Genomic DNA, 27,694 nt, shown 5'->3' on the forward strand with positions numbered 1-27,694 from the left:
CAATATGTGAAGTTGAAGCAATGCAGAGATGGCTGAATTTGGAATTGAGAGGAAAAGATTCTAAAGTGACCAGAAGTTGATATGTGATATATGCCATGAGGAGGGTTACAAGGTGCTTTAACTAGTCGGCACAGATACTTCTATAAGAGAACGGAAGAATAACGATGTAGATTTGGGTTGGAGAAGGCACAGACTCAATCCTCAAGTACATTGGATGTGGAAAAATTAACAATTTCTACTTAAGTTTAAGAAGCAAGAGTTTTTTAGGGCAATGCAATATTTTTGTTAAGACCAGGAAGTAACTATAACAATCAGTGAAGAAGTTGAGGACATAGGGGAGTTTATGGAGTGGGAGTTCCAGAGGAACTAGGAAGAATCTGAGGTCCAGAGAATTTAGGTAACTAGCACATGGATAATATTATTATAGTTCACAAAACTTATTTCAAACTCTGAAGTCACACAGCTAGAAAGTAGAGAAGCTTTGGATTTAAACCCAGGTTTGTCTGTTTCCAAAGGCCATGCTTTTAACCTATATGACAGCATATAGCAAGGAGTCATCCTGTGGCATAAGTTGTTTTTCTTGTCCTCAATACCATTTCATAATCAGATTCTACTATATTATCCAAGGCTAATCATCTGCTTTTGAATTTTCTGAAAGATAGAACTGCTGGCATTGGAGAATGCAACCCTACAGTTTGTTCTAAAGTGTATTTCTCATTCTATAGTGTTTTTAAAGACTCCTGCTTTCTTATATAGAAACATGTCATTAAAAATTAATAGTAAAAATAATTAAGAAAGTGTTCTGTATTTGCACAATACTTGTTTGGATGTCATTTCTTACAGAATTCTTTAAGACTGATATCTTCTGTCATCCCTATTACTTATTTTGTAAGACACAAGTGTTGTATTAGGAACTTTATTTTTTTTTTTTATTTGTTTTTTTGAGGGGGGGCGAGAGTGCGCACATCCATATGTGCACAAGCGGGGTTGGGGAGGGGCAGAGGGAGAGGGAGAGAGAGAATCTTAAGCAAACTCCATACCCTACATGGGGCTTGATCCAAGGACCCTGAGATCATGACCTGAGCCTAAATCAAGAGTTGGACGCTTAAACGACTGAGCCACCCAGGCACCCCTGTATTAGGAACTTTAATGGTCACTTCATCCCTTAAGGCTAGGGTGAACAAATTAGTCTGATGGGTTGTCTTTTGATCAGTTGAATATAATAAATTGCAATCCTAAAGAGGGCCTGTGTTTTCTAGAACTTTGCAAAGAAAATACTTCTTTGCAAAGTGTTCTTCTTGACATCTATACTTATTTAGTATTTCTTATACTAAAGTGATTATTGAATAATGTTTGGGAGGTTGATGCTATTACTGACAAGATGCCACAATACCTGTCTACATGGGCCTCTCCATATAGTTGCCTGTGTATTCTCATGATAGAGTGGCTAGCTCTTCTCTAAGTGTGAATGATCCAAGAGGCCATGCAGAAGTGACAGTATCTTTTATGACCTTCCCTTGGAAGTCATACACTGTACTACCTCGATACTCTGCTAGTCATATAATTCTGTCCTGACTCAAAGTCCTAATTTGAAAAGGGTGTGAATAGCAGGAGACAGGTATCATTGGGGTTGTCTTGGAGGTTGGATTCTACAAATGGGTTTGAGTTTCTGAAAAGTGAAAAGACATAATTCAGTGGTAAATTCGTCAAATCATATTTTAAGGGAATGCTTAAATTTTATATTTGAATAAACCACAATCTATGGGCATTTTTAAAGGGACCGATTTTATGCTAGTTTTTCCCATTCTACACAGCTCTTACAAGTGCAAACATGTTTTGTTTTGTTTTGTTTTTGTAGATTATTTAAAATATCTGACAATATACATGAGGGTGTTACCTCTAATGACAGTACAAACTTGGACTCTCCTATTGGCTCAGTGAAAATTGCCCCAACAGAAATGAACAAAGGGGAATCATGGAAATGTAGCAGTAGTAAGCAGAAACATCAATATTCAGACATTAACATGTTTACAGCAAGCAATACTTTTTCTGCTTCTGAACTCAGAGAAGACGTATTCAAAGCACCAACTTTTTCAGTTGCATCCCAGCCTCATGAAGTTCAAGGTTAGTTCCTTGCTTTTTCAGTTGGTTTTATAACAAAACAAACTAGTCTGTATTTCTCAGCATAAGGAAGAGTTAAAAAAATAATAAATTTGAGTAGATTATCTGTGTGCAGTTTCTGCATTTCTTGATCATATTGCATTTTAAGATTTTATTTATTTATTTGACAGAGAGACAGCGAGAGAGGGAACACAAGTTGGGGGAGCGGGAGAGGTAGAAGCAGACTTCCTGCCGAGCAGAGAGCTCGATGCGGGCCTCTATCCCAGGACCCTGGGATCATGACCTGAGCCAAAGGCAGACGCTTAACTGACTGAGCCACCCAGGTGCCCCGATCATATTGCATTTTTTAAACTATGGTCTAGGGTGCCTGGCTGACTTAGTTGGTAGAGCATGTGACTCTTGGTGTCAGGGTTGTGAGTTCAAGCCCTGTGTTGGGCGTGGAGCCTACTTAGAAAAATAAAAAATGAAATAAACCATGATCTAATATTTAAGTGTGCTCTTAATAGAAAGTTATGCTAGTTTTATTGAAGCAGTTTGTATGGAAGAGATTAAAAATGCCTATATAAATATGTAGAATTTTTTTTTAGGGGTAACAGAAAATGATTTAGATTCCTTGAAGGCTGTCACAGAAATCCGTATCCTTTAAATTATTTTACTACAGCAACTTTATATTTGAATTCATAATTTGTAAGCATGTTATTTCATTGTGTCTATGTTTATTTTACTGACAAAGAAAAAGAAGGAAAAGTGAATCTTTTGGGTCATGTAAGAGACCCAGTGTGTGTGAGAATCAGTGCTGTTCAAAGTGTGGTCTGCAGACTGGTGCCAGTTTGTGAACTGCTTGTTACCAGTTTGTGACAAGATAAGTATAGAAATGAGATTTGTATTATTGGCTGAATTCTGAGCATATTTACTTAGATACAGATAATTTCTTACACTTTGGGTAAGGATAGCATATTGGGATAAACATGGATAGGGGAAATGAATGAGAATGGGACATTCTGTGGATTGGGGATATTTTTACAAATCTAGCATTTTTTGAATGAAATTTGCAGCTTATACCTATGATCTGATTTACATGTCTGGGCATTTCCAATATAAATATTTTGAGTACATATATATGTTCTGGAGGTAACATCCTCTTTGCTTTTTTGATACTTCATGTATGTCTATAACAGTGTACTTACTGTTTTTTATTATAATCCAGCAACTGTGACTATTATGTGACCGTTTCCCTAGGACCTATGAACTCCTTGAAGGGAAGGGTCATCCCTTATTTATCCGTCTCCAAATACACTGAAAGGCAGGTAAAGGAAGTTGTTCTGGCAAAAGAGTAGCCATGAGCCAGGATGAGGGTAAAATAGTGTGGAATATGTTAGAAAGAACAAGCATTCCAGTTTGGCTGAAATAAAAGCTATGATTACAGGAGTAGTAGGACATAATGATTGAAAGGTATCTTAGGATCAGGTTATTTAATGCCATGAATACTAAGGTCAAGAGGTTTTGTTTTTTTTTTTGTTTTTGTTTTTTAATTTATTAAGCAATGAGGAGAAACCATGCAGTATTTTGATCAAGTCAAGTTATATCATCAAAACCATGCTTTAGGAATATGGAATTAATGACTCAAAGCTGGGTAAGGCTCTAGACTCCACAAAAGTTATCGTCCATTTGGCAAAACAGAAAATGAATTCCTCCTGAGCTGGAGGAATCTAGGGGAGAATTATTCTAATCCTGGGTAGTCAGGGGACTGAGACCATTCTGAGGTATGGTTAGAAAATATTTGCCTGACCAATCATGAAAATTTGCCTCCAATGCAGATAACTAAGTTAGAATGGGGGAAGGGAACAATAAAGGGTTATACATGATGATATCATACCTTCAGATGTGGTCAGCTTTTAGTGCTTCTGTTCAGCATGATGTCTCAATCCTGCTGTGCTTTCTTCTCTCTGGTGATCTAAATATGGCTGGAACACAGGAAATAGGTTAGCCTTAAACAGTTAAAGTTTGTCTCCTTATCTGTATGATGGGAAAGTCTTCTTATCGCTTACTGGAACTTGCCATAATATGACAGTAACTTTTCTGAAGAGTTTTAAAGATTTTCATGCTATATTAGCTCAAATGAAATGTTTCTGTTGCTTAAGTCTCTGTTAATTAAGAATACTGCATACTCTTGTCTGCATTGATTTGTTGTTCAAAAAGTTCATTTGCTGTCAAACTCACAGAACTGCTACTTTTTATTATTTCTAAGTGTGTATTTAAAGCAGAAGACTAAATGCTTTTCATGATAATTTGAGAGTTTTGGAATTACTTGGACATGACATATTTTCTAATTCTTTCATAATATTTTACTATATTTGAATCCTTGGGACAATAGAAGCTTGGTCAGATTGATTTTGCTATAGTAATCTTATAATTTTCAATTCTGCAGACATTTTCCTACCTGTTATAACATATAAATGCAGTGACATTGCTGAGAGTTTGTTGAACGAAAGGAAAAATTTGATATCAAGTGTTTATAGTGATGATAAATGATGTTAGTAGTTGAGTTTTCTCATGAGCTGGAAAACTAATTCTACATCTACTCTGAATCAAAGATTCATTTTTGTGAGTGTAAATTGATATGGAACCACCTAATGAGAGAAAAACCAGCATGATGGCCCACTTGTGGGCTTGTTACAAATAAATATTTTATAGGAAGAGACATATTTTGAAGGAAAAATGAAATTCTTTCAAAAGCTTGATGGATTGACAAACTCAAAATTGCACTTTTGTTTTGGTACAAATATTCTGATACTCTGTATAACTGAAAATAAAATGAAGATTTGTATATTATCTGCTTGATTTAATAAATGCAAACCTGTATTAATTGAGTGCTTACTGTGTGCCAGGCACTGTTCTAGGTATTTGGGATATGTCAGTTAAGAAAACAGATAATGAATCCTTGCCCTTGAGGAGTTAACATTCTTGGGATAGGGGTGGGGAAGAAGACAGATCTGAACAATTGTAACAGTGTATAAGTAAGTCATATAGTATGTTAGAAGGCAATGAGTAATATGCAAAATGAAAAAGTGGAGCAGAGTAAGGGAGATTAAATTGGGGATGCTAGAATTGAGGGTTTAAGATTAGAATTAAGTAGAGTAATTTGGGTAGGTCTTCTTGTGAAGGAGAGATGTAAACAATTGAAGGAAGTGAAAGAGCCAAGGAAATAAGGAGGGAAGCAGTCTAGGCAGAGGGAAGGCCTTACAGCAGGAACATGGCCGCTGTTTTTGAAGAACAGAAAAGAATCCAATATAGCTAGAAGAGATTAGTCAGAGGCAAGAGTAGTAGGACCTGAGGTCAGAATCACAAAGATGGAGGGGAGAGGCAAGATCATGTAGGGCCATGTAGTCATATGCTTTGAGAGAAAGTGGGCAATTTGAGCAGAGAAGTAATATGTTCTCATTTAACCTTTTAACAAGATCACTTACTACAGTCCATCAATTTTTGTATATGTTCATAAAAATATAATTGCTTAAATAATTATGTATTTGTATTCTCAGATATATTATGTTTTATGTTTCCTAATAGATTATAACAGCCTCCATTGTAAGAACTCATTTTCTTCTTTATAGCTTCCCACAGCTTTCTAAATCCAGTAATGTATTTTGCATACAGTATTTAATAGATGTAGTTGATAGATGTGACTCAGACTGAGAATACCATGTAAGTACAGGTATCTCCCAAACTGACAAAGACTCTCACCTTGGAGAGGGGGCAGTTTATTCTTCATATCTATTAATATTTTTGAGATTTCTTACAGAGGAAGGACAGTTTAAGTTCTTGTAGAGCCAATATGCTGATAATTGCAATTAAATCCACCACTTAGTACAACCAAATTATTGAAAACAAAGGGATTCAGGGTTAGGTGACCATAAACACATATCAGCTAATGAAACACAACCAAAGTTAAAAAGTTAGAACAGTTAAAATTTAAAAAGTGAAATTGGGAACTTTAAAGGAGATATAAAAATCAAATGGCCTAGTCAACATGAATAAGAAAACACTCTGCAAAAGATAAACTATACACTTAGTTTTGATATACTGGCACATACGCAACTTTCTGCATCTTTTCCATCAGATTTAATTGTCAAATTTTAACCCTTATATAAACCTTGCTTCTGCATAGGGACTTTACAAGTTCTTTTCAGAATATGAACTGTTAATGGGGACTGTAATAATTTCTATTAATTTCTCCCCCTCCTGGCTTTATTGAGGTATAATTGACAAAATTTTAATATACTGTATCACATGTATGACATGATAATTTGACATACGTATGCACTATAATAGGTTGCCACCATCAAGTTAGTTTCCACCCTCCATCACCTTCCATGTTTACCTTTTTTTTCAATTATATAATACAGTGCTAGCAACTCTAGTCACCACGTCATACATTAGATCCTCAGACCTTACTAATTTTACAGCTGAAAGTTTATACCTTCTTACCAGCCTCTTTCTATTTCTCCCATATCCCCATCCCCTGTCAACCACCATTCTACTCTCTATTTCTATGAGTTTAACCTTTTGTGTGTTTTTAAGAGTCCACTTATAAGTTATACTGTGCATTATTTGTCTTTCTCTTTCTGGCTTAATTCATTTTGCATAATGGCCTTCAGGTTCATCCAATCTGTCAAAAAAAGGCAGAATTCCCTTCCTTTTTAAGGCTGAATAATATTTCAGTGTGTGTGTGTGTGTGTGTGTGTGTGTGATATCTCACATTTTCTTTATCCATTTGTCTCTTGACAAACACTTAAGATTATTTCCATACCTTGATTATTGTGAATAATGCTGCAGTGAACATGGGAATACAGTTATCTGTGTGAGATACTGATTTTGTTTCCTTTGAAAATGTACCCTAGGGGCACCTGGGTGGCTCAGTCTGTTAAGTGTCTGAGTCTTGATTTCAGCTCAGGTCTTGATCTCAGGGTTGTGAGTTCAAGCCCCACATTGAATATGTACCCAGAAGTGAAGTTGCTGGATCATAAGATAGTTCTATTTTTAATTTTTGAAGGAACCTCCATACTGTTTTCCATACTGTTTTCCATAATATCAAACTATACCCCTTTACGTTCCTACCTACAGTGTACAAGGGTTCCCTTTTCTCCACATCCTCATAGCATTTATCTTTTGTATTTTTGGTAAATGACATCCTAACAGGTGTGAGGTGATATCTCATTGTGGTTTTAATTTGCATTTCCCTCATGATTAGTGAAGTTGAGCACTTTTCATGTACTGTTGGCCATTTGTGTTTTCTTTGGAAAAATGTCTATTCAGGTCGTTTGTCCATTTTTAAATTGGGTTATTTAGTTTTTGCTATTGAGTTGTATGAGTTCCTTGTATATTTTGGATATTAACCCCTTATCATATATATGGTTTACAGATATTTTCTGCTGTTCCATAGGTTGCTTTTTCATTTTGTTCATGGTTTCCCCTGCTGTGCAGAAGCTTTTTAGTTTGAAGTAGTACACTTTTTTACTTTTGCATTTGTTGCCTTGCCTTTGGTTTTAAATCTAAAAAAAAATAATTGCCAAGACTAGTGTAGCCGAGTTTACCCCCATGTTTTCTTCTAGGAGTTTTAGGATTTCAGGTCTTACATTCAAGTGTTTAATCCACTTTGAGTTGATTTTTGTATATAGTGCAAGGGATCCAGTTTCATTCTTTTGCATGTGGATATCCAGTTTTCCCAGTACCTTTTATTGGAGAGGTTATCTTTTCCCAGTTCTTGGCTCCTTTGTTGAAAATTTATTGACCATATACACACGGATTTATTTCTAGGCTATCTATTCTGTCGCATTGATCTAGGTGTCTGGTTTTTATGCCAATACCATCTGGGTTTTTTATTACTGTTGCTTCGTAATACAGTTTGAAATCAGGAAGTATGATGCCTCTGGCTTTGTTCTTCTTTCTCAAGATTGCTTTGGCCATTGGGGTCTTGTATAACTCCATATGAATTTTAGGATTGTTTTTTATATTTCTCTGAAAAATGCAGTTGGAGTTTTGATAAGGATTGAATTGAATCTGTAGATTGCTTTGGCAATTTACAATTTAGCAATATCAGTTCTTGAATCCTTGAACATGGAATATCTTTCCATTTATTTGTGTCTTCAATTTCTTTCATCAGTGTCTTACAGTAATTGGTTAAATTTGTTCACTAGTATTTTATTTTTGATGCTATTATAAATGGGATGGTTAACTTTATTCCTTAGTATTTTATTTTTTGATGCTATTGTAAATAGGATTGTTTTCTTCATTTCTTTTTGATATTTTGTTAGTGTATGGAAATACAACTGATTTTTGTATATTGATTTTGTATCCTGCAACTTTACTGAATTTGTTTATTAGTTCTAACAGTTTTTTGGTGGAGTCTTTAGAGTTTTCTATATATAATATGATGTCATCTGTGAATAGAGACTACTTTACTTCTTCATTTTCAATTTGGATACCTTTTATATCTCTTTCTTGCCTAATTGCTCTGGTTATGATTTCCACTACTATTAAAAGTGGTGAAAGTGGGCATCCTTGTCTCTTTCCTAATCTTAGACAAAAGCTTTCAGCTTTTTGCCATTGAATATGATGTTAGCTGTGGGCTTGTCATAAATGGCCTTTATTATATTGGGGTACATTCCTTCTTTAGCCAGTTTCTGGAGAGTTTTTATCATGAAAAGATACTGTATTTGTTAAATGCTTTTTCTACATCTATTGAGATGATCATATTTTTAGTTTTAACTTTTTTTTTTTTTTTTTTTAAGTAAGCTCTATGCCCAATGTGGGGCTTGAACTCACAACCCTAAGATCAGGAGTCACATGCTCTACTGACTGAGCCAGCTAGGCACCCCTGATCTTTAACTTTTTAATGTGGGAATATCATGTTGATTGATTTGTGGGTGTTAAACCATCTTTGTATTACAGATATAAATTCCATTTGATCATGGGGGTGTGACCCTTTTAATATACTGTTGAATTTGGTTTGTTAATATTTTGTAGATGATTTTTGCATCTATGTTCATTAGGGATATTGGCCTGTAATTTTCTTTTCTTGTAGTATCCTTACCTGGCTTTGGTATCAGTATAAAATAAGTCCCTTAAGCTATCTTCATTTTTTTGTTCATTCTTTTTTCATTTTGCTCCTCTGACTGGATTAATTCTATTGCCCTGTCTTTGAGTTCATTGATTCTTTCTTCTGTTTGATCTGTCTGATGTTGAATCCCTGTGACTTCTGTTTGGTTCTTTTTTATATCTTCTATGACTTTGTTGAAATTCTTACTTTGTTTATGCATTGTTTCCTGACCTTGGTGAGCATTTTTATGCATTATTTTAAACTATTGGGTAAATCACTTATCTCTATTTTGTTAAGTTTGGTTTCTGGAGATTTATCTTGTTCTTTTGTTTGGAACTATTCCCACTTCTTCGTTTTCCTTAACCTCTGTGCTGGTTTCTACACATTGGATAAAATATCCACCTCGCCCAATCTTGACAGGCTGGTCTTAGGAGATGAGCCTCATCAATTAACCTAGCCCAAGCTCCTAGTTGCCTTTCGAACCTTTCTGATTGCCCAACTCACTGTCTTTGTTCTTAATGGCTTCTAGTAGTTGTGCTAAAATGTATCAGTGTCCCAAAGGGGAGAGTTGTAATTAGCACCTATGTGCAGGCTCTTTAGAAGCCAGAACCTGAGGTAGCAGCTGAGAAAATATGCAGTGAAATCCTTTCCAGGTAGAAACTGGAGATGAATATTTTTTGCTGCTCCCTCAGCACTGAGTATACCTGCAGAGGAAGGGGGGTTTTCCTGTGCCCATTTAAGAGTTGCTTATTTGTTTGCTATAGTCCTGTGGGTCTCGTGAATTCAAGCCCTGTTGCCTTACAGAGTTGGGTGTTTTGGGGACTTATTCTGTGGGTGGGAGCCTTAAAGGTTGGGACTCTAGATGTGTGGTCCAAACTCTTTGCTCCTCAGGGAGAAGCTGGGGTTTGGGAGTTCCTTCCCAATTGTATGGTGCTGTGCCAATGATGGGATTTAGGGTAAGAGTTGTCTCAGCCTTCCCTACCCATTTTATTGTGGGTATTTTCATTCACCCAATGTGTAGGAGTCACTTAACTAATTTCTGGATTTTTCTTAGAATTGCTCCATGTGTAACTATATATTTGGTGCATCTGTGGGAGGAGGGAAAGTTCAGGAGCCTCTTATGTTGCCACGTTGGTCCCTCCCTCTATATCTATTAATTCCTTTCTTACAATGTTAAAGTAGCAAGTATTAAAGCCTCATCATTAAATATTATCAAAGTTAATATTGATTAATTGAATTTTTAAATTAAAAGTAACCAATAAGTAAGTAAATTAATTAAAAGTAACCAATTCTTAAAATTCTGAAATATTTGACTCCTTAATGCTATTCTAAGCGGCAAAATTTAGAAGTATTTTCAAGGAATTCCCATATTTCAACTATATACAGTCCAAAGCCTTTGATGATGTAAGTATTTTATTATGATTTTTACTTATCTACCTCTTCTTATTTTATTGTGTGTTCTCTAAGGGCAAGGACTAGATCACATTCATCTTTATGTTTCCAATGCCACACTCAGTGACTGGTACATTATAGGAACTAAAAAAATGTTTGCTAAATGAATGCATGTGACTTTCATAGGTTGGTTTGTTTATATTTATTAGATTTATACAATTTCTCTGGAAGCTAAAGAAATTATTTTCTTCTAGGTCTAACATATTACTTTCACAAAAAACACAAAATGATAAATTATTAATAGTGGTGGGTTTTTTTTTTTTTTTTTTTTGAGGGTTGTGGATCTAGAGCAAGGTTAGAATTTTAATAATTTTAGAGGTAAAAATAATTTGAATTATTATTCCAGAGAGTCTTTCTTACATATTTTCTAACAAATTGAGAGTGTGAATGAAAAATTCTATATATTCCATGATTGATTAAATTGTATTTTTTAGCTTCTTTACACAGATAGGAATTTTGTGATTTGTGCTCCAACTGGTTCTGGGAAAACTGTAGTGTTTGAACTAGCTATAACAAGATTATTAATGGAAGTCCCATTGCCATGGTCAAACATTAAAATTGTTTACAGTAAGTATTTATATATTGTAAGAGTAATTAATTATAATAATGAAAAACCATTGAGGCAAAAGTAAGAAATAAATTAAAGTTCAAGCCATAGGAATTAATATTTGGCTCTCCATACATTTTTAGTGAAGACCTATCACATTTGCTCTTGTCTGTTACATTAAATTCCAAACACATTTTCCCAGAGTTGTAAATAAAAAGTAATATTTAAATTGAGAATTTGACCTTTACATGTTTATTTTTTAAAGGACAACAAGAACAATAAATTCAAACATTTTGTAATTCTAAAAAAATTTCATAGGAACCTCTACTCTCTTAGGTATATATATATATTTAAAATTTTTCATTAAAGTAATTTATATACATGGTTAAAAAAATAAATTATCCCAAAAAGGCTTATAATGAATAAGCAATAATCTCCTGCCTTACCTCTCTCTGCTCTTAGTTACAGTTCCCTGAATAATTACTTCTTTTTCTATTTTTAGTTCAGTCTGGTGATTATATCTCTAGATAATATGCTTATATTAACTCTTTCAATTCATAAATATTAGGCAGCACCTAGATGTGTAGTTTTATCTTAATTTTATTAACGTTTGTGAAAGTAATTTTAAAATTGCACTGACATTCAAAATATATATCTTATGTTGTTATAGTGGCACCAATAAAAGCCCTGTGTAGTCAGCGTTTTGATGATTGGAAAGAAAAATTTGGACCAATAGGATTGAATTGTAAAGAACTCACTGGAGATACAGTAATGGATGACCTATTTGAGATTCAGCATGCCCATATTATTATGACAACTCCAGTAGGTGTTATTTATACTCTATTATTTCCTTGGCTTATTAGAAAATGTTTCTCTTCACCAAGAATAAAAGTTAGAAGAAAATACAAAGCAGAAGAATATATTTGCAATGTAAAAAACAAACAAACATAAAAAGTACTATAAAGAATACTTACTAATCAGTAAGTAAAAGACAAATTACCAAATGGGAAAAATAGACAAAAGATATGATTAGGCAATTTGTTATTGAGGATAATTTGTAATCTTACTTTTTGCTTGTATTCTTTTATCCAAGTATTATGTATTGCAGAGGGAGGACCTTGGTAGGGCTTAAAAAAGGTAATTAGACTATAATTTTGTATATTTTTGGTTAAACTCAAAAATAAATGGGGGTTTAGTTTTTTAAGCACTTGTAAGGCTATCAAAATCCTTTAAAATGTTTTTAATCTTTAAATCTTTTTCAGGATACTTTTAAGATGTGAATTAAAATATTGCCCGTCGTTTGTATCATGTTAAGATTTTTACTGATATCTTAATAACATTTATTATAATTTCTTATCATGTTAAACCACATGCATTTTTTCTTTAGGAAAAATGGGATAGCATGACTAGAAAATGGAGAGACAACTCTTTGGTCAAGCTGGTTAGACTCTTTCTCATTGATGAGGTAGGGAACACATTACTCATTTTCAGAGATAAACATAAAATGATGATTGGAATGGATAGAAAGAAACAAGGCATTTTCAACCAAACTATATGTCTGTTTTATCCGTTCAAGTGGAAAGGCTTATTTTCTTAAGAGTGTTAATATTATTATGGATTTTAATTGATTAGTTTTTTATTTTTATAGTTAATCATTTTTTTTCTTGATTTCTTTCTTAGGTACATGTTGTAAAAGATGAAAATCGTGGACCAACTCTTGAAGTTGTAGTTAGCAGAATGAAAACTGTACAGTCTTTATCTCCTACTTCTGAAAATAGCAGCACAGTTATTCCAATGAGATTTGTAGCTGTATCTGCAACAATTCCAAATGCTGAGGATGTAAGTTAGAATTTCAGTCTATCAGATTTTTTTATGACTAGTGAAATATTTTGTCATTTTAATCTTAGAGGAAAGTGAGGGTTTTTTTCTGTAAATCCCATAACCGATTTAGTAGGAAAGTATGTTATAGAAAATTATGGTTAGGGCGCCTGGGTGGCTCAGTTGGTTAAGCGACTGCCTTCGGCTCAGGTCATGATCCTGGAGTCCCTGGATCGAGTCCCGCATCGGGCTCCCTGCTCGGCAGGGAGTCTGCTTCTCCCTCTGACCCTCCCCCCTCTCATGTGCTCTCTCTCATTCTCTCTCTCTCAAATAAATAAAATCTTAAAAAAAAAAAAAAAGAAAATTATGGTTAGATTTCATAGGTATGGCAGTATTAGGCCTTAATATTTGGTTGATTTGGTTTAATGAAACATTTTTGGTATAAGTCTGTTGTTTACTAGTATCTAAATGTCTTGGTTTTTATGGGTTTCAGGTACCTCATTATGACTAATAATTTGTTATGGTTGTTGTAATCAGCTGACTGTAGTTGTATAGCAAAGTATGGTGGAGAATAAAAATAATTGCTTAGGTGATTACCACCCACCTTTTCACATTCTATGTGACTGGCATTATGGAAAGCACTAATAATAGATACAAAAGTGAAAACATATAGACCCTGCCCTTGAGGAGGATCTCATGGTTAATGGGGTACACAGACAGGTAAAGAAATAATTGTACATAGTATTATACTTGTCCTAATTTTTTTTTCATTGTTTGGGCAAACTTCTTGAAAAATAGTATGGTTTCATTGTTCCTCACTCTTATTTCCTTCTCAGCCTACTATAGTACGACTTTTTTCTCCTACTACTTAGAAATTTCACAAATAGTTCCTATATTGTCTAATCCAATGGAAAATTTTGCCTGATTTATCTTTAATTTGGCAAAATTATTCATTTTCCAGTTCTTAAGTTAACAACTTGTTCATATTCAAGAATAATAGAGAAAATTTTTAAGTATATATAATCAACAGAAACCCAGTGTTTGTCTTTCCAGATGTATAGGTGGAATCATACTATGCGTGCTCTTTTATGACTTGCATGTCACCTACAGACATTTCCATGTCATTAGAAATTCTTCTTTAATATACTTTTTGTGGTTTTATTATAATTTATTTATCTAATGCTTTAATGATGGGAGATTATTTCCATTTTTGCTGTTGTAAATGGTGCTAAAGTTAATACATCTTTGAAAACATGATTATTTCTCTAGGATGAACTTCTAGAGTGGAATAACTGAGTCAAAGGATCTATAAAACTCTAAGGAAACAGTGCTTTCATAAAATGGTATGGTCATGTATACTTCCACCATCAGCCATTTCTCTGTATTCTAGCACTGGATATTATAATAAATTATTATTATTATTACATTTAAATAGTTTTCAGTGTGCCTGAGTGGCTCAGTTGGTTAAGCGTCTGCCTTTGGCTCAGGTCATGATCCCTGGTCCTGCAATCCAGGCTCTCTGCTCAGCGGATAGTCTTCTTCCCCTCTTCCCTCTGCCCTTCCACATATAAGTGAAGCCATATGATAATTTACTTTCTCTGCTTGACTTATTTCACTTAGCATAATCCCCTCCAGTTCCATCCATGTTGATGCAAATGATGGATATTCATTCTTTTTGATGGCTGAGTAACCATTCGTCTCTTGAAGGGCATCTTGGCTTCTTCCACAGTTTGGCTATTGTGGACATTGCTGCTATGAACATTGGGGTGCATGTGCCCCTTCTTCTCACTACATCTGTATCTTTGGGGTAAATACCCAGTAGTGCAATTGCTGGGTCATAGGGTAGCTCTATTTTTAACTTTTTGAGGAACCTCCATACTGTTTTCCAGAGTGGCTCCACCAGTTTGCATTCCCACCAACAGTGTAAGAGGGTTCCCTTTTCTCCACATCCTCTCCAACATTTGTTGTTTCCTGTCTTGTTAATTTTTGCCATTCTAACTGGGTGTAAGGTAGTATCTCAGTGTGGTTTTGATTTGAATTTCCCTGATGGCTAATGATGTTGAACATTTTTTTCATGTGTCTGTTAGCCATTCATATGTCTTCCTTGGAGAAATGTCTGTTCATGTCTTCTGCCCATTTCTTGACTGGATTATTTGTTTTTTTGGGTACTGAGTTTGAGAAGTTCTTTATAGAGCATAGATACCAGCCCTTTGTCTGTTATGTCATTTACAAATATCTTCTCCCATCCTGTGGGTTGCCTCTTTGTTTTGTTGACTGTTTCCTTTGCTGTGCAGAAGCTTTTTATCTTGATGAAGTCCCAAAAGTTCATTTTTCCTTTTGTTTCCTTTGCCTTTGGAGACGTGTCTTGAAAGAACGTGCTATGTCTGATGTCAAAGAGGTTACTGCCTATGTTCTCCTCTAGGATTTTGATGGATTCCTGTCTCACATTGAGGTCTTTCATCCATTTTGAGTTTATCTTTGTGTATGGTGTAAGAGAATAGTTGAGTTTCATTCTTCTGTATATAGCTGTTCAATTTTCCCAGCATCATTTATTGAAGAGACTGTCTTTTTTCCATTGGACATTTTTCCTGCTTTGTTGAAGATTATTTGACCATAGAGTTGAGGGTCCATATCTGGGCTCTCTATTTGTTTTTGTGCCAGTACCATGCTGTCTTGGTGATCACAGCTTTGTAATATAGCTTGAAATCAGGCAATGTGATACTTTATGTGGAAAACCCAAAAGACTCCACCCCCAAATTACTAGAACTCATATAGCAACTCAGTAACATGGCAGGATACAAAATCAATGCACAGAAATCAGTTGCTTTTCTATACACTAACAATGTAATTGTAGAAAGAGAAATTAGGGAATTGATTCCATTTACAATAGCACTAAAAACCATAAGGTACTTTGGAATAAACCTAACTAAAGAGGTAAAGGATCTGTACTCTAGAAACTATAGAACAGTTATGAAGGAAATTGAAGAAGACACAAAAAGATGGGAAAACATTCCATGCTCATGGATTGGAGGAATAAACATTGTTAAAATGTCTATGCTGCCCAGAGCAATCAATACTTTGAATGCCAACCCGATCAAAATACCAATGGCATTTTTCAAAGAGCTGGAACAAACAATCCTAAAATTTGTATGGAACCAGAAAAGAACCTGAATTGCCAAGGAAATGTTGAAAAAGAAAAACAAAGCTGGGGGCATCATGTTGAAGTAAATATTTTTAATATATCAATCAATTACTTTAAGTTCTTTTTTTGTACCTTGTCAGGTCATGTTCTTTACCCTTTTTTTCACATTGGGATAATAAACTTTTCTTATTGATATGTAAGCTGTCATTAAATATCAGTACTCTGTAATTCTTGAAATTCTTTTGCCCTTTGTGATAATCACTACATCTGCGAATGCTACTTTCCTGTCTCTTTGTACAAATCCTCTTTCTCAATTTTCTCCTAAATTAAGGTCTTCACTCTTGGCCTTCTTCCCCTTTCAAATTAAATTCTTGTGTGATCTTTTTCGTACACATTGTAGCCTTGAAAATGTTTTAATATTTCCTTCCCCTGTAACTAAAAACTCATTAATCCATCTTCCTGTCAAAGCAATGGTCAGTTTCAGAGCAGGCATGAAGCCTAATTACTAACCAGGTTATATGAAGATAAGGATTGCTCACCATAGCTTCAGAAATTAACAAGTGACTCAGGCATTGAGTCGGAAATGTGCTTTCGGCACTGCCATCTCTCAAGTGTTTATTTACTCTTTGTTTAAAAATTGTCAACCCATGCCAATCTAAGCCAACCATTACTTTGCTACTCTTTGGCTATTATTTAGCACAACTCAAAAGATCTGTCATGCATATCTAGGCATAGTTCTGAAAAATAGGAAGGTTATAATGATAGTGAGAAATTCAGTTTCTCTGCCAAAATCAATTTTAATTTTATTTTGGACTCTTGGGAAGGAAAATAAAACAAAATAATAATTAATTGGGAGTTTACCATGTTGAAAAGTGGGACTAATCTTAAAATACTGCTACTGATAATACCTACCAATATATAAATAGAATAGTGTCACTGGAATATGTAATACTGAAAAAGACAGCCTAATTATTTTTATACCTTCTCTTTAAAAGTGGTCTATTATTTGGTTATGTTTAGCCATAAAACTTGACTAGAAAAAACTTTTAATGTATGTTTCTGTTGTTTAAAGATTGCAGAATGGCTTTCAGATGGTGAAACACCTGCGGTATGTCTGAAAATGGATGAGAGACATAGGCCGGTGAAACTTCGGAAAGTGGTCCTTGGATTTCCCTGCAGAAGTAACCAAACCGAATTTAAGTTTGATTTAACCCTCAACTACAAAATTGCCAGTGTTATACAAACATACTCTGATCAGAAACCCACACTTGTGGTATGGATTGTTAATTGCTTATTTTTGAGTGTAATGTTCAGTTTTTAATATGATTAATCCAAGAATTATTCATTTATTTTCAGTTTTGTGCAACAAGAAAAGGTGTACAACAGGCTGCTTCTGTTCTTGTGAAAGATGCTAAATTTATTATGGCTGTGGAACAGAAACAGAGGTATATTTTTTTCTTTTTTGTTATTGGAGATAGGAAGACTTTTAGGGATTATCTAGATGAGATGAGAAAACTAGGTTTTTTCCTTCACCTTTTCAAGTTAATCAGCCTCTCTAAGCTTCAGTTTCCACATCTATAAATTAAAGATAATAGTAATTTGGAAGATTAAGTGAGAGTGAATCTTAGTGACGTTATGATCCTGTCTTCTTTATCTCATAGCCATGTTTCTTGAAAGGTTATTCATATTGCTGTCTTCATTTTTTTTTTTTTTTAATCCACTTTGAATTTGGCATCTGTTGTAATCTTTCACTAAAGCTAAACTTGCTGTTGATCTCTCAGGAGCTTCTAATACATTTGATCCCTCCCACCTTATTTAAAAACTCTAGACTCTGTGCTTCCAAGATCATCCTCTACCAAGTTTCTTCCTACTTTGCTGGCTGCTCATTCTCAATCCTCTTTTCACCTCTTCTACCCAACTCTGAAATGTTGGCATTCTAGAGGTTCTATCCAAGGTTCATTCTTTCTAATTCCACACTCCTGGGTATTTGTATCTATCACATGGGTTCAAAGAATATATGTATGCTCATATTTATATATGTCTGTGAGTTCCTAAATTTATAACTCCATTCTGAACTCTAGTCTATAGTCCATGCCTAACTGACATCTCCAATTGCATATGTATGAGCATCTCAAACTATTAGAAACTAATAGTGATTTGAACTAAGGAGGTGGCAGTGTTGATGGAGATAAAATGATATATTTGAGATATAATTAGAAGTAAGAATAAACAGGACTTGGTAATTGTTTGCCTATGTGGAGGAAGGTGAGAGAGGTGTCAGTGATAGGTTTCTGCCATGAGCAACCAGGGAGTGTTGTATAATTTAGATGGGCGAACACTGGAAGAGGAGTTGGTTTGAGAGAAAGAACCATGATTCTGTTTTGGATATATTGAGTGAAAAGGAATGGAATGCCATTTTGAGTTGGTGTAGACCAGGAAAAGAGACTGATGCTTACCTCAATTCCCCTTTGACCACTCATGTTCTAACAATTACTACAAGACTTCTTTTTGCTAATCAAGCCCCAGATTCTGTTACTATGGTTTCTCAATCTAACATGTTCAGCTATTTTGTACTCTGGTTTCTTTAGCTTTTTATCAAATACCTCTTCTTTGTATCATGCATTCAAATAACAAAATATTTCTATATTTTGGAATGTCTTAGTTAACTTCAAGAAGTTAATTGGTAGTATTCTCATAATGAGAATGTTTCCCAAGCTTTTTTTTTTAAGTTTTTATTTTAATCACCTGGTCTGAGCCTTTGGTTTTAATCCAGAAAACTTCTTGGCTACTTATGGGCAGTGATCAAGCATATTGGGAGAATGTATGCATCCATTAGGTCATTTTGCTGGCAAAATCCTTTTCTATAATCAAATCACAATTGATAGTTTCCATACCAGCTGCACTTGGTTTTTTAGCATTCTTGATTATTAATTTTCTAAATGTTTTTAGCAAAGATGGGGTTTCAAAAACCAATTGACCAGGTCATTATAAAACTAGTAATAGTATAAATGTAAACTGGAATTTTTTAAAAAAAGTGTAGCTATAGAGTAAGGAGACTGTAAATAGCAAAGAGTAATTTGGAACTTTTCTACTTGGGTGAATAAACTAGTTGATCAAGTTGGGCCATGTGACTTTTAGTCAGAAACAGATGTGGTTGTCAAGCAATGAGGCTTATTTTCTTGCTCAAAAACTAACTCTGAAGGAAATTTTTAAAAACTTACAGAATTCATATGGTATGGTTATATGACCTCCCAAGATGAATACTTAATAATTAGCATTTTGAACCTGAACCTATCTATAAGAGTAAGGAACTGAAATAGCTAACCTGTGTGCATCCTTAAAACTAATTTCCATTGCATCCTTTCCCTTTTACCCTGTTGTCTGCTGCACCCAAATTAGCTAATTTTGTTTTAGATAATCATTTTCGTACACAGAAGCATATATCATGTTTCTCCTTTTCTTACTTCCCACTCTTTACCTAGTTACTCAAGGAGAATTTCTTTTTTTTTTTTTTTCTGATGATTGGAATACTTTCTAATATATTTTATCACGAAAGGTATGAGAAATATAAAGCATGACACAAATCTAAGTTTAACTGCAGAACAGAAGGACAAAAAGTACACTTCATAACCATAATTTTAGTATCAGCTTTTCCCCATGGATTATTTCACCACTTTGACACCACACAGTATTCTTATAATGTTTTTTAATTTTATTTTATTATGTTATGTTAATCACCGTACACTACATCATTAGTTTTTGATAGGAAAATTTCTCTTGTCTTTCAATTCTTTTTTCACTCTTTGTCTCTCCTTTTTATTTTTCCCCCTTTATCCCCCATTTTTATTCCTGTTTTTCCAGGAATGAAATGCTGGTATTAGAAACAACATGAGAGGCTCCTAGATGGTGCAGGCTGTTGAGCAACCGACTCTTGGTTTTGGCTCAGGTCATGATCTTGGGGTCGTGGGATGGAGCCCCCGTCAGGCTCCGAGTCTGCTTAGGATTCTCCCTCTCTCCTGCCTGCGCCACACTGTTCTCTCTCTCTCTCAAATAAATAAATAAATCTTAAAAAGAAAAAAAAAAAAAGAAACAGCATTAAGTTAGAGACCATGATTTGGATTGCAGTGCTGCCACTTTACTAGCTGTGTACCATTGGGCACATTACTTCTGTCAGTTTCAATTTCTTAATCAGGGTGGGATAATATGGGAATCGACTATCTATATTACCATATTATTACTATTTTGGCTAATTTCACTTAGCACAATGCCCGCTAGCTTCATCCATGTTGTCGAAAAAGGCAGAATTTCCTTCTTTCTTAAGACTGAATAATATTCCATTGTGCGTGTGTGTGTGTTTGTGTGTGTGTATCAAATGTTCTTTGTTCATTAATCTGTCTCAGACACTTAAGTTGTTTCTATATGTTGGCTATTCTGAATAATTTTGCAGTCAACATAGGAGTACAGGTATCTCTTTGAGATACTGATTTTGTTTCCTTTGGATATAATCCAGAAGTGGAATTGCTGGATGATGTGGTAGTTCTATATTTAGTTTTTTGAGGAATCTTCATATTGTTTTCCATAGTGGCAGTATTGGTTTACTATTCCCACCAACAGTGCACAAGGGCTCTCTTTTCTCTACATCCTCACCAGCATTTGTTATCTCCTGTCATTTTGATACTAGCCATTCAGCAGGTGTGAGGTGATACCTCATTGTAGTTTTGACTTTCATTTATCCCTGATGATTAGTGATGTGGAGCATCTTTTCATGTATTGTTGGCCATTTGTATAACTTTACTGGAAAAATGTTTTTTAGGTCCTTTGCCCATTTTTAAATTGTTTCTTGTTTTGCTGAGTTGTAAGTTTAGGGACTTCTGAATATGAAAGTTAGATATTCTGTACTTCTTAAAGGTGATTTTCAAACAGATATTGTGAAAACGTTTTGATATCTATAGCTTCAAAATGATTAATAAACTAAGAGTTTTTATGTTAATGGAATAACTCTTAAAGTTTTATGGTATTTTTAAAATAGGTTACAGAAGTGTGCATATTCCGTAAGAGATTCAAAACTGAGAGGTAAGTTTAGAGATTATTTTTGAATAGCATTTTCAGCTACACATAAAAGAAATCAATTATGGATGAAATATTAACAGCATATAACAGATTATATATTTTTATTATAGATATCTTAATACATGGTGTTGCTTATCATCATGCTGGTATGGAGCTGTCAGATAGAAAAGTAGTTGAAGGAGCTTTCACTGTTGGAGATCTACCAGTTCTTTGTAAGTAAAACATATTCTTGTGGCTATTATATTTTGGAAAACTATTTATCTGTTAAGAGAAAAAAAGAAAAAGCTCAAGTATTCTGACTTATTTCTGCTTTTCTTCCAAGAATCTAAAATTATGTAATTACCCATGCATATACATGCTACAGTAAACTCTGACAGTTTTAGTTCTTTATCATGCTACTGAACAGTGCTACCTGAAAAGTAAGAATTTAATAGTTTTTTGGTTTTAAGATGTGTTATTATTTTACACTGTAATGTTCTTTTCCTCTTTGTTTTTCCTAAATTCCCTATGTATGAATTTTTATTATATTTATAATAATATATATTTTATAAAATGATGTCTACCTGAGGCAATAAAATTATATGGCTTGAAAGTATTATTTCTTAATCTGATGCAGTTACTACCAGTACTTTAGCTATGGGAGTAAATTTGCCTGCTCACCTAGTAGTTATAAAATCTACGATGCATTATGCTGGAGGAATGTTTGAAGAGTATAGTGAAACAGATATTCTACAGATGATTGGTAGAGCTGGTCGACCTCAAGTAAGTGACACTATTTTATTTTTGTAACTTGTTTTAAAATAAGGTAAAAAGCAAAAACTGTTTTTTGTGTACTTTTTGTTAAACAGGAGATTAACATTTCATATTCAGATTAGGTTTAAAAATAAGTGCAACAGGAAATCTACTTTAATGGAGACATAGAAGTAAAACAAGTCTCACCAAAGGAGACATGCTGCCTCTACTCCCTCTGAGTTTCCCTTGGCTGATGGTTGGGCTGATGAATGTGTATATGCTGTCAAAAGTTTTTTGGTTTTTTTTTTTTTTTTTGGTTTTGAGGTTTTTTTGTTTTTTGTTTTTTGTTCTGAATGGGGATGCTATTTGTATTTTAGATGGGACAGTTTTTCATTGTGTAGGACTGTCATACATTGCAGAATGTGTAGCATCCCCGAGTCTTAGCACAAAATGCCAATAGTGGTCCCCAGGTATTGTGACAATTAAAAATTAGCCCATATACATTACAAAACATGTCCTACCTCTAGCAAATACTCAAATAAAGAAGTCATTCATATAGTTAGGGAACATTTAGGAAGAGTATCTTTTCAAAGAAGTCAAAATATTATGTTATATAAGTTGTAGTTTTTATAAGATCAATTAGATTATATGTAAACTACACCAATCTTATAACTTTTATTCAGGTGCCTAAGTTTGTTTTGATTTTACTAATACCAAAATTATGTTACATTGAAACCAAAGTAATATTTTTACATCTATACTCTTGGAATGTTTTTAATTAAATTTTCAGTGAACATTCAAATTCAGAAACAGTTTTAAGGCATTTTTGACCTGTTGTTTAAGTCAGGGACTGTTTAATATAAAATGAAACTCATGAGTTCTTGAAGAGGACTGGTACCAACGTGTACTCTTTTTTAACTACATTTCTCTGTGTTTATTTTTTTTTCCAGTTTGATACTACAGCTACTGCAGTTATTATGACTCGGTTAAGTACAAAAGAGAAGTATATTCAGATGTTAGCTTGTAGTGACACTGTAGAAAGCAGGTAATACAGAAAATATTCTAAAAAGATGTTAATACCGCTTATATTTTTCCTTTTCACATATTAAAAGGAAATTTGATTAGGAGATTTTCTAAGGCCATTGTCTTGAAACTTTTCAGTAATCTAAGTAGAAAGTTTGTGTCCTTTTAAGAAATTCAATAGTTAAAAAAAAAGGACAGTGTAATATTTTTATTCAGTAGTTTCCTAGCATGTGGTGGCAGGTATCCTTGTTATAAAAGGCCAAATTAGTAATAAGACTATAATTTTCACATCTCTTTACATCTTTAAAATTTGTTTAATAATAGAGAGATAGGCAATCTGGAAGCTTTTAGTAAAGCATGATTATAATACTCTGAGAGAATATTCACTCTCACTCTTTTTAAGTAATAATGTCTTCTGGAGCCATGGGATAGAGAAAAATCTATAATTTTTTAACAGTTGAACTGATTTTTATGGTTTTCTCTTATATTTTTGAAAATTAAGTTATTTTTCATGAATTATTAATATAGCAATGAGTATATTATTCAATTATATTCAGTTGAATTATTCAAAATATTATTGCAGTTTAAAAAGTAAGGTTATGGCATTGAAATACATATTACTAATACAAAGGTTTTGGTTTTTTTTCTACTAGTTTACACAGACATCTTATTGAACATTTAAATGCAGAGATAGTGTTACATACCATCACAGATGTGAATATTGCTTTGGAATGGATACGATCAACTTTGCTTTATATCAGAGCCTTGAAAAATCCATCTCATTATGGTTTGTTACTTGATTTGAAAAAGTAGTAAATGTTTCAAGCCAGTTGAATTTATATTTATGCTATTAAGTCACAGAATAGATTACAGACACTAATAGGTAACAGAAATAAAAAATAATATTCATAAATACATTAGAGGCAAGAGTAGAGAAATGTGAGAAATCTTTATCTGTTTTACTTCCAGTCTTTTAATAAGTCTTTTAATGGTTTGAAATCACCATTAAAAATAGATCTTTTAAAAAAAATTAACTCAAATAAAAATAATAAAAGTGACTAAAATTATTTTTTAAAAGTTAAAGTAAAAAAAATTCTTAAATTTTGTCTGAACTAGTGTTCAAATCAAAGGATATAGTACTGCTGTTGCTGCTGGAGTTTGCATCCTGCTTCTAAAGCTAACACACATGTGGTTATATTGCTTCTAGAAGGTTCTTTCATATGGTATGGTTATAAAGTAAAAATACTTGGAATTGCTGAACATCAAATTATATCAAATTAAAACCTGATTTGTTGCAATACTATTCTAATGTACACAGGTTCAAAACTTTAAGATCTCCAAGGGGAAAAAATACAGTATGCATGGTCATGGTTGTACAGTAAAAAAAGCAAAAGATAGCCAATTGATATTGAAAGGATTTTATAGCAGTGGTTATTTTCTATAGATAGCTAAGCCTTGTTTTAACTCATTAAGCTATTTTTCCCCCTATTTAAAATTAAGTTAGACTACTCTTTTCTAGTTAACTCGGGTATAAACTGAGCCTATAAAAATGAGTTAAGTCCTTTCTATTTTAATTTTTTATGAATTTTCATAACTTTTACAGGTTTTGCATCTGGATTGAACAAAGATGGAATTGAAGCAAAATTACAAGGTTAGATGCATTTCCTTGTAAAAAATTATATTTTATAAATTTTAATGAAAAAGGTCAGTTAGTGTGAAAGTAAGAATACTCTTTGGTAAATTATTTCTTAAAAAAGTAAACTTGTTTCCAGAAAAAAATATATGAAGTATTCCTTTTTCACATGCAAATAAAGTTTAGCACATATGCTTTTTTACTGAATTAATGAATTTATTAATTCTATCAGAATGTCTTCCTTTTTATAATATGTTAACTTTGTTTTTATTTTAAAAATGACCCTCATCTTTGAAAATATTGCCTATAGATATACAACTCTTCATTTTTCTAGTTTAATTTTACTTGAATATATAAGCCTACCTTAATTATGGGCTTCTTATCCTAATCTGTGCTAATGATATATTCCCATCAAATCCCAGCTTAATTTTTCAATTAATTAATACTTCATTACCTGTCTTTTCAAATATCAAAAAATTATTGAGCATTTATTAGGTTAGAAATTATCAGTTCTTCTTTGTATTGAGATTCTCTTTCAGTGAAAGAAAAAATTTTAGATCCACTAAAAATATTTAGCCAATTTTGGGGTACCTCATTGTCTCAATTGGTAGAGCATGCAACCCTTGATCTTGGGGTTGTCAGTTTGAGCACCAGAGCCTCACATTGGGTACAAAGATAACTTTAAAGGGGGAAAAAAAAGGATCAAGGAGTAGACGTCCATCTACAGAGCAGCACTCCTAGTCTAGACCCTCACTTGGTGTAGATCTGAAAATATTTAGCCAATTTTAATTTATTCTCTACTTGGATATACACATATGGCATATTAAAATGCAGAGATAAGGATGAAGCAGTAAAATTATCTTGATTAAAGAATAAATATATTGCTGAAGCAAGGTGCTAAGCAATAGCATATATTCATAATGGTGCTATTGAGAAACAGATCTATAAAATAGTTGTATTATCCTTTATTTACTGATCAATTTTATAATGGAGTTTTTAAAACATATTTTTTGATCATAATGATCAGATACACCAAGATAGTCCAATATAGTCTTGCTATATTCTGATAATTGTAATGATTTAACTTTTGTTAAATTAGCAGAACCACAGTTCGTATTTGCCTTATCTTTAGTCATTATAGGGTAGCTAAGTTTTACCTATAAAGAATAGCCAAGTTTATTATATAACTGAATATAATATTTTGGTATCCCTGGAGATCTGCTTTAAATCTCTTAGGAAGGATCCTTAGCATTTCTAAATTTGGTTATACTTTCTTGCTCAGGATCCACCAGTAGTTCCCTTATCACTCTTAGAATAAAATGCAAACTTTCACCAGAGCCCACAAATCCACCTTGATATCTCCCTGCCTATTTCTCTGGCTTCATCTCTTGTCATTTTCCCCCTCTTTCATTCTGTTGTTTCTAAATCGGATCTCTTGCTGTTCCTAAAACACACCAAACTTGTTTCCACATCAGATCCTTCCACTCTTTTCCTTATTCCTAGAACACTTCTCACATATTTTACTTGTGGTCTCCACCTTCATTTCATTCAGATCTTTGATCAAATATTAACTCCTCAGAGAGGCCTTCTTGGACTACCTTAATTAAATCTACCTCTTCAGAGAGGATGGTAAAACAATTTCCATGATATTATTGCTGTTTTCCTTTTCTTGGAAAGGTGACATGCTTATGTTGAAAATTAGGATGAATATATCCTTACTATATCAGATATTACATAGCTTTATATCAGAAATACATAAAAAGTTAAAACCTAAAGAATTCTTATTTTCTAGGTCCTTTCTCTCAGCTTTATTTTCTTTCATAGTACCTTTCAATGCCTGAAACTTTATTATTTATTATTAAATTCTGTACTGTTTTCTTCCATAAAATATAAGTTCTGTAGAGAAGAAACCTTGTCTTGCTTACTGCTGTAAACCTAAAGCTTAAAATAGTGCCCAGTATATAATGTAGTAAGTATTCTTCTTTGACTGATTAACTTATTGCGTGTTAATAGTGGGTAATTAAGAAAATTGGCAAAAACTTCAAAAGCCTTACTTAACCAAATACTTAAAACTTTATCAAGCTGCCTAAGTGATGTTGCTTAAACTGAAGTATTTCTCAAAGAATTTTGCCTTTTAAGGGCTGTGTTTTTGTGAGTGGCTCCTCTATTTAAGATTGAACAGGTTGTGGCATTCCCACTCCCTGCTCTGAATTACCTTCAATCTTATGGGCTTTATAGCATAGAACAATGGGAGCACTGTGGGCAGCAGGCTACTACAATTGCTCTGATCTTCATCAGTCAGTGAGAGCTGAACTTGCATTACTTCCTGTTCAGAGGTTCCTTCCAGGTAGCAATAGTAGCATGTTAGAGATGCTAAAGTAAGTACTAAAAGTATCAGCTGAAATAGTCACAAGTGGTTGCCTCAAGAGTGTGGCAAACTCAGAGGAGCGAAAAGACTGGTGTTTTTTGAACAATCTTTGTAGATCTATTTGAATATACTTTGTGTGTATATATCTTTGATAAAAGTTAAAAAAAAAAAAAAGAAAAAGAAAACCAGGCCACATTGGACATCAGATAGCAGGGTGGTTACATAGACCTGGAGCAAGTAACCTAGCTTCTCTATTTCTTTGTTTCCTAACTTGTATATGAAATAATATTAGTACCTACCTTGTTGTGTTATTATGAGAATTAAATGAGGAAATACAAATATCCTCATTTAAAATAAAAAGTTCCAAGTTGTAAATGTTATTTCATAACTTATTTTGATAATTTATATTATTGTTACTGCTAGAAAATCTTTTTAGCCTATTAACTGGCTCTTTTATTTAATGAATATTTCCTTACCACTTAATTAGGGACTATAGTTTTTCCCACAGCAAATATATAGAAACAGAACTTTAGCATATTTGATTATAAACTCTATTTTGTGCTGCCCCCTTATCTTAATAAAATAAAAATATGTTTATTATTGGACAGAATTATGTTTGAAGAATCTGAATGATTTATCATCTCTGGACTTGATAACGATGGATGAAGATGTTAATTTCAAACCAACTGGTA

General features: G+C 33.4%; 1 protein-coding gene across 1 annotated transcript in view; it reads left to right on the forward strand.

Moving 5' to 3' along the window:
• HFM1 (helicase for meiosis 1) overlaps positions 1 to 27,694 on the forward strand; it is a 112,953-nt gene that overhangs the window by 13,550 nt on the left and 71,709 nt on the right. The window contains exons 5-20 of the mRNA XM_078072777.1: positions 1,859 to 2,124; positions 2,709 to 2,756; positions 10,551 to 10,621; positions 11,104 to 11,236; positions 11,887 to 12,038; positions 12,604 to 12,681; positions 12,897 to 13,055; positions 17,249 to 17,449; positions 17,533 to 17,621; positions 21,206 to 21,249; positions 21,357 to 21,458; positions 21,863 to 22,008; positions 22,929 to 23,023; positions 23,655 to 23,788; positions 24,605 to 24,652; positions 27,611 to 27,691. Of these exons, the coding sequence (XP_077928903.1) occupies positions 1,859 to 2,124; positions 2,709 to 2,756; positions 10,551 to 10,621; positions 11,104 to 11,236; positions 11,887 to 12,038; positions 12,604 to 12,681; positions 12,897 to 13,055; positions 17,249 to 17,449; positions 17,533 to 17,621; positions 21,206 to 21,249; positions 21,357 to 21,458; positions 21,863 to 22,008; positions 22,929 to 23,023; positions 23,655 to 23,788; positions 24,605 to 24,652; positions 27,611 to 27,691 (1,847 nt within the window). The remainder of the gene's footprint in view (positions 1 to 1,858; positions 2,125 to 2,708; positions 2,757 to 10,550; positions 10,622 to 11,103; positions 11,237 to 11,886; positions 12,039 to 12,603; positions 12,682 to 12,896; positions 13,056 to 17,248; positions 17,450 to 17,532; positions 17,622 to 21,205; positions 21,250 to 21,356; positions 21,459 to 21,862; positions 22,009 to 22,928; positions 23,024 to 23,654; positions 23,789 to 24,604; positions 24,653 to 27,610; positions 27,692 to 27,694) is intronic.

Source organism: Halichoerus grypus, chromosome 5 (genome assembly GCF_964656455.1).
Source record: "Halichoerus grypus chromosome 5, mHalGry1.hap1.1, whole genome shotgun sequence".
NCBI lineage: Eukaryota > Metazoa > Chordata > Mammalia > Carnivora > Phocidae > Halichoerus > Halichoerus grypus.